The 7,605-nt window shown below is 50.1% G+C and overlaps 1 protein-coding gene across 1 annotated transcript; it reads right to left on the bottom strand.

The window, feature by feature from the left end:
• Window positions 1-4,229: 4,229 nt before the first annotated feature.
• LOC149360821 (uncharacterized) lies at window positions 4,230-5,480 on the bottom strand. Its single transcript, XM_089569399.1, has one exon. The coding sequence runs from the start codon at window positions 5,478-5,480 to the stop codon at window positions 4,230-4,232; it is 1,251 nt and encodes a 416-aa protein (XP_089425525.1).
• Window positions 5,481-7,605: the final 2,125 nt, after the last annotated feature.

Raw genomic sequence — 7,605 nt, 5'->3', positions numbered from 1 at the left:
TAGGAAGGGCGAACGTTTCCGAGGCAGCGATTAATATTTTCTGGCATCTGCTGAACGCGCCAGGAGTGAAGCGTATTTGTGCGCGTATTTGGCTTGGTTTCCAGCGCACCATGATTGCGTCACTATCTTGTGGTCACATGCCTCGCAGTGCTTGGCCACTGCGCTTCGCTAATTTTGACACCAACTTTGTGCTCCTTCATCGTTCACTTGAAATACTTTCTTGCCCCAACCTGCAACGCCGGGTACTGAGAACAGGATTTACACAGTGCTTTGGGCCTTTTCTTTAGGATGACGCTCTTCCGGGCGAGCCAGGAGGCGTCCGGTGGTGGTAATTGACTTGAGTATTGTTCGCACCCCTTCCTTTCCGAGAATACGAGCCGATGTTGAGCTGGCACCTTTTACGCATGGTCTGTATCACGTCTTTGACGCTGGCGTATGCTTGTGCTAGGCATAGAATTTTTTGCTTGTGTCTTTTTTGGTTTCAGGCGATACGTGGAATGAGCAAACTGTAGTATGCTTTACTTCGGTGGTCAGTAAAAAAAAAATAGTCGCCGTATTCGCTTTTACAACGACACGGAAAGCTGCGATCTGCCCTGAACGCAGCGCCGGATCCGCATCGGCAGCTGCTCCAGTCCTCAAAGTGACGTCACGACCTCTCTTGACCAATCACGGGCGGCGGCGCGCCGCGCGGCGTGCCCCGCGTCACAGGCCGCATATTTCGGCTAAAAAAGGCAATTCGCGCTTGTTTTTGCCTTATTTGGATGCAATATTCCAGTATACAGCATGAAAAACTATAGGATGCCGCTGCCAGCCCGATTTTCAGAAAAAGTGCTTCAGTCTCCCTTTAATGGCGAGAAACATGTGCATGCTTTCGCGAAAGTAAATCCTGGCAGGTCTTGCGTCTGGGTCACAATGACAGCCTGCCATTCTGGAGCGCCATATACAGTGGATGCCTGTCAGCATTATTAAGTCAAAAGGCACCCCATCCTCATTTTCAACGCATAAGTACCGGATGCCATACGGGTCTAGTGGAAATTCTTTCTTTAGGGTTCGCTGCAATACATCCCAAAAATAGACCCCTTCCCAACAGTGTAAAATTACATGGTCTATTGTTTCCGGCTTTCTGCAATATAAACAGTGAGATCCCCAGGGTAAAAACAATTCCTTTCCCTCTAAAAATTTTTTAACCGGTAAGGTCCCGGTGTGCAACTCAAAAAAGAAGGTTTTTGTTCCAGGCGGCACCTGCATCTTTTTAACTCTCTTTAAAACATCTTTGCCTGAGCCTCCACTGTACAAGGCCCTGTACAAGGGCTCGGGGAAAACTACATCGCACAAGGCACGGTACAGTTTCTTTCGTTTAACACTGGACAGAAAGTCATTGGAAAACCGCGCGGTAAGAAACCTTACACTGGCAAAGATTTCCCGGTAAAAACCGGTGACCCTATTATACACCTCAGCAGTTCCGACTATGTACTCTGGAAGTAGATGCCGCAGCCTAACTTGGCATACGGTACGCAAAAAAGGGTCTCTTGTGTCCCGAAAAAACAAAAAACGATTGACCAGCTGTCGCAAAAACAAATGGCCCAATCCCAGCCCGCCGTCTTGTACCCGTCGGAACAGGTTGGTCCGGCTGCAGCGCTCCCATTCACACGACCAGATAAAGACGGCGAAAATTCGGTGTAGCTTTTGAATACTTAACCGTGAACAGTGCAACACCTGCATTACGTACCAGAGCCTGCTGATAAAGAACAGGTTGCAAACAGTGGCTCTGGCGAAAATCGACAAGGTCGTTCCTTTCCACTTATCAGCTCTCTCCCGTGTCTCTTTGACCTGTCCTGTCCAATAATGTTCACTGTCACGGTAAGCATCGAGCGGAACGCCCAAGTACTTATCTGGCGTTGTCGTCCACGGCACACTAGCAAACCGTTCAGGCGTAGATGCCCACCTTCCATGCCAAAGCCCGAGGCACTTCGACCAGTTAACCCCGCTGCCTGTAGCTTGGCTGAAATCGCGTACACATTGAACAGCCTCGCTTATGCCTCCCTCGTCAACGGCAAACACAGCAATGTCATCAGCGTACGCCAAGAGCTTCACCTCGGCTGCCTATAATCTGAATCCGGTAATACTCCTGTTTTTCAGTATCTTTAAACAAAGGGTCTCCACATAAATACAAAATAAAAGGGGGCTGAGGGGACAGCCCTGGCGCACCGAACGCTGCACGCTAATGGGGGCCCCCAGACTCTTGTTAACGATCAATCTCGTCGTGCAGTTCCGGTATGCCAGGGCCACACCCTCGCGAATGACAGAACCAACGTTAACATGGCCCAATACTGCAAACAAAAGTTCATGGGCAACGCAGTCAAAAGCCTTTTCTAAATCTATCTGGAGTATAGCTACGTGATCATTAGTGTCATCACAGCATTCTAATACACTGCGCGCAACATGGATATTTGTAAAAATGGACCGCCCTTTAATCCCGCAGGTCTGATCCGGACCAACTAATAAATGGATCACGGTCTGCAACCTTCGTGCCAAAACCTTCATGTAAATTTTGTACTCGACGTTAGTGAGTGCTATGGGTTGGTATGCTGCTACCAGTCGTAATCTGTCTGTGTCGTCCGTTTTCGGAATCAGCACAGTATGGGACGAGCCATAGGACGGAGGCAGTGATTTTAGTTTAAAGGCTTCATTAAAGATGACCGTCAAGACCGGGGAAATTACATGCTTAAATTCTTTCTAGAATGCTGCGCTGAACCCGTCCGGTCCAGGCGACTTACCAGGGTTTAAGCTGTCTATTGCTTGCTCAACTTCCAATTGAGTTATCGCCTGCTCTAATCTGTGTTTAGTTTCGTCGTCCAGGCGCGGCATCTCGGCCAGAAACGCCTCCTTAAAAGTGACAACGTCTACCGGATGCAATGCTAAGAGCGCCCGCTAATGCTCGAAAAAAGCTGCTTTGATATGATCGATGTCCGTTTTTGAAACACCTCTCCATTCTATTTCGTTTATGTGGTTTCTTTCGGCACGGGCTTTTTCTAAACCAAGCGCTCGTTTCGTTGGCGCTTCCCCTGCGGCCATGTCTTCTGCCCTTGCCCTCACCAGCGCTCCCCGATAACGTTCTTCTTCAATAAGCTGTAACTTTTGTTTGGTTTTCCTTATGTCTTCTATCCATTTACCAGGCGCTCGGCATTCCTGTTTTATCATCTTCTGAAGCAGTGCATTTAGCTCCATTTCCTGTTTTTTTGCTTCATGACGTATACAGGTGGCTCTTTCTATTGCTTTTAATTTTAAAGTTTCTTTAGTGAGCTCCCACTGCTGCCAAATCCTCATGTTACTACTTGGTTCTATTTTTGCTATTTCTTCCCTTACAGCTCGGTTATAAAATTCGTCCTGGAGTAGCTTGTCATTTAACTTCCACATTTCCCATGAAAAACCATTCAACTTCTTAATGAATCCTATGCAGCATTGAACCAAACAGTGGTCAGAAAATGAAACCGGCAGAACTACATAACTATTCAATTTAGGGACAGTTTCCGCGGATGCATAAATTCGGTCTAGCCGTGCGTGACTTGTGCCCTCGAATCGTGTGTACCTTACAGCACGCGTTCCTTCAAGACACTCTGCTACATCCTCGAGGTTGCAGTTCACAATCATTCGTAACAACACTTCGGTGCTTTTATCCCTGAAACCTCGGACGCTTGTCTTGTCGCGCGCACTAAGAACACAGTTGTAATCGCCCATAACAATGAGCTGCCTGTCCGTGCGAAGCCGTTCTTCGACGCTTTCAAAAACCGCGGCTCGGCTATCAACCACATTAGGTGCATACAGACAAACAATGCGCCAGTCGATGTTACAGAGCGAAAAATCGATGGACAGGTATCGACCCGACAGGCACGAATGATGACCGTGTACTTCTATCCCCGGCAACTTCTTAACAAAAAGAATACAGCCAGCCGATGTGCCTACAGCATGGCTAACGACGGCAAAATACCTAGACGTGAAACGTCGCACCATGCTCCCGGTCTCTTCCTCCCCGTCGACTTTGGTCTCCTGCACTGCCAGTATATCGATATCTTGCTCCGTTACAAGTCGGTACAGCTGGCTTTGTTTTCTTTTACCTGCCAGGCCTCTATCGTTTAGGGTGGCGACTTTAAACGGAGTTGCAGAAGCCATTTTAACTTAGGAAGAAGAGACCGAATGCATGGTGCTTACCTCTCGCGTCCAGCATGTCGCTAGACGATGCCGTCGCCGCCGGTGTCATCCGGCGCGAGCACGTGCTCATGGTCAGGCGGCGCCTTGTCGCCGCCACGCTTGTCAGTCGGGACCTTTGGTCGCGGCCGCAGGCTGGGCCGTCGCGCTTGGGGCGTCTTTGCCGGCGGTTCCTCCACGCTGGGCTCTGCTGCCTTCTCCCCGTCGGCCTTGGTCTCGGCGTGCGAACGCTTCGCAGGTGTAGTCACGCCGACGTTCATGCGGGAGTCGGCCTTGTCGTCGGGGCTCTCGCTGGCCGCCTTCCGTTCCACGTCCAAGTGCACGGGCGGGCTCGCTCCATCTTTGGGCGTCTCCCGAGCCGTCAAAGATGGGTCAATGGCTGGCGACCCGCTCTCCAGTGCGACTGCCGTGTCGATGTTGCTGCTCGCAACCGCTGGCTGAACCGCCACCTCCTGCGTCTTGCCCGCGTCGTCTGCCCCGCTTGCTGCTTCCTCTGCTTCCACGACGTCCATCAGTTCTGCGGAGTCGCTCGCTGCTACATGCCCGGTAGCCGACGCGTAGGTACGAACGCAGTCAGCCTCCGAGTGTCCATAGCGTCGGCATTTCGAACACCTGGGCACCTTGCAATCGCGGCGAACGTGCCCCGTGCCACCGCAACGAAGGCACTGCATCGGCCGCCCGGGAACCACCACGAGAGCCAACTCGCCAGCGACTCGTACCTGGTGGGGCAGGTCGTCCACTTTCACGCCTGGCTTCAGTTTGAGGAGCACGGTCCTCGTGGTGGACCCCTTCTCCTTCATGCCGGCGACGCGCCAACGCTCCCGGGTGACCTCGGTCACGTTGCCGAAAGCCGCGAATGCCGTACGGATGTCCTCGTCAGCGACGCCGTGTAGCATCCAGTGGAGTCGCAGCTTGACCTGGTGGTCCTCTGGGTCCAAAACGATGCAGCGGCGTCCCTTGACTTCCAGCTCCTTCATGGCGGCCAGTTTCTTTGCGGCATCCCCACTGCTGAAGGTTACCGCCCACACGTGGTTAATCTGGTACGCCCCCAACGCCACGACGTCGGGGAGCGCACCAACGTTAGCGAGGGCGTCTCTGAAGTCTTCGACCCTGTAGGGTCGCACACGCACGTCGCCGTGCAGAAAAACCGTGTTTAAAACAACACGTCCGGTGGGCAGGGTAGGCAGAACGATCTCGTAGGCCTTATCAGCGTCGCTGGCAAACCTGTTTCCACGGCCGGCAACGGCCGCTATCGCCGCTCCGTGGGAGCCCATGATTCTGCGTCCGTCACGCACGGTGGCTGGAAGTAGAATGGCTGCGCCACTCTGCTGGACGAGGGAGCAGGAAACGTTCCACGTATTTCAATTTGAAGCAGCATCGTGGCCATGAGAGCTAGAGCCTGCCGCCGGAGAGAGAAAAAAGAACTGTAGCAGAGCGTGGTTTCGATCCACGGACCTCTGGGTTATGGGCCCAGCACGCTTCCACTGCTCCACTTTTTTTTTTCTTCAACATGGTATTTATTACAGTGATGTAATGTTCTATGTACATGACCTATATACAAGCCATTATGAAAGCAGTGGTAAACACTACATATTGAAAAGACCATGCACTAGAAAAGGGGGCAATGCAGAGCACATCACTAATAGTGAGTGCCACTCCGGTTCGTACTCAGTCTGGGCATACACGTCTCTTAGGTGAACAATCATTCGACTGAAGTGATCCTTTGTAGACACAACAGGTTCACAGTGTCTGTCCATCATGCGGGTTTTCCAGAGGCTGTGCAGTCCAATCAGGAAGAACATGTCCAGGGGTCCATCAAAAAATGGCAGCGAAGTGAGATATCGAACAGAATGTGGAGTCAGATGAATTCTTTTCTTTAAATGTGCGTTGCAGGATATCCCAGAAGAGTACTGCATCTTTGCAACTGATGAAACAATGCTGAATTGTTTCTGGTTCATCACAAAGGCGGCAATTAACGGTAGACACAAAAATGCCCTTCTTCTCTAACCATGTTCTAACGGGCAACGTACCGGTGTGTAACTTAAAGAAAAAGGTCTTTGTACACGGCGAGACTGGCATCTTACGTACTCTTTTGAGTACGTCATGCCCCGGTAAACCAAAATACAGAGAGCGGTACATGTGCGGAGGGAAGAGCATACTAATCAAATCCTTATACAACCTTTTCCTCGACACTAAAAAAGGAACTCAGGAGAAAAACGAACAAGTAGGAAACGGACAGCCAAATACACCTCTTGCATTATGCCCCACAAACACGGACGGTCACAAACATTGGAAGACACAATGAGGTTGGGTAAAACATGAACTAAATTTGTTTGCAGGAATGAACGTACTATTGGGTGTGTAGTGTCACGGAAAAACATGAAACGTGACACTATCTGTCGGACATACAGGTGAACTAGACCAAGGCCGCCAGCGCTTACAGGCCGAAAAAGATTATCACGCCTCATGGATTCAAAAGACGAATCCCACACAAAAGTAGCGAAAACCCTGTGAAAACGCTGGATAGGAAGTCTTGCGCAATGAATAATTTGCAGTACATAATATATTTTAGTGGCGAGAAACAGATTACAGGCGGTCGCCCTGTCAAAAATTGAGAGGCCATGGGGGACAAACGTTTGAGCATAGCGCTGAAGAGTTGACACGCGGTCTTTCCAATAATGTGCGCTATGCTTATAGGCACTCAAAGGGACGCCAAGGTACTTTGGTGGCCTGCATGTCCATGTTATACCAGCATATTCAGCAGGTGTCGAACCCCAGCTACCAAACCAAAGACCGCAACTCTTAGAGCGATTAATCCGACTTCCTGACACCGAACCAAAGTCCTCCGTTAAACGAATAACCTCATCGATGCTTGGCTTATCAGTACAAAAAAACGCAAGGTCATCTGCATAAGCCAATACCTTCAGTTCGTGGCCCATTATTCGGAAACCATTGACAGCTCTACTGTTTATAACACTTATGCAAAGTGGCTCCAAGTATAATGCGAACAGGAGCGGAGACAGTGGGCAGCCTTGTTTCACCGTAGACTGAACTGGGACTGGTTGCGAGAGACGGCCATTACAAAGGCGTATGCCAGTAGAAAGTATTTAACCGAGATTGACGTGATTTAAAAGTGGAAAAGGACATGAATGGCACACTCGATCAAATGCCTTTGCTACGTCAATTTGCAGCAATGCTAATTGTTCTTGAGCGTCACCGCAATACTGCAACACCGTACGCGCTACATGTAGGTTAGATTGCATTGATCGTCCCCGCAAGCCACATGTTTGATGAGGCCCAATCAAAGTAGACATTGCAAGCTGCAGCCGATTTGACAGTACTTTAGCAAAAATCTTATAATCTACATTAGAAAGCGTGATTGGTCTGTAGCCATCTACA

This window comes from Amblyomma mixtum, chromosome 2 (assembly GCF_055824585.1).
Source record: "Amblyomma mixtum isolate Tamu chromosome 2, ASM5582458v1, whole genome shotgun sequence".
In the NCBI taxonomy this organism is placed as follows: domain Eukaryota; kingdom Metazoa; phylum Arthropoda; class Arachnida; order Ixodida; family Ixodidae; genus Amblyomma; species Amblyomma mixtum.
This window is presented reverse-complemented; position numbering and strand designations above follow the sequence as displayed.

What these genes read in the sequence shown, in the direction of transcription:
- LOC149360821 (XM_089569399.1), bottom strand. Translation starts at nt 5,480, where the DNA reads ATGGGCTCCCACGGAGCGGCGATAGCGGCCGTTGCCGGCCGTGGAAAC.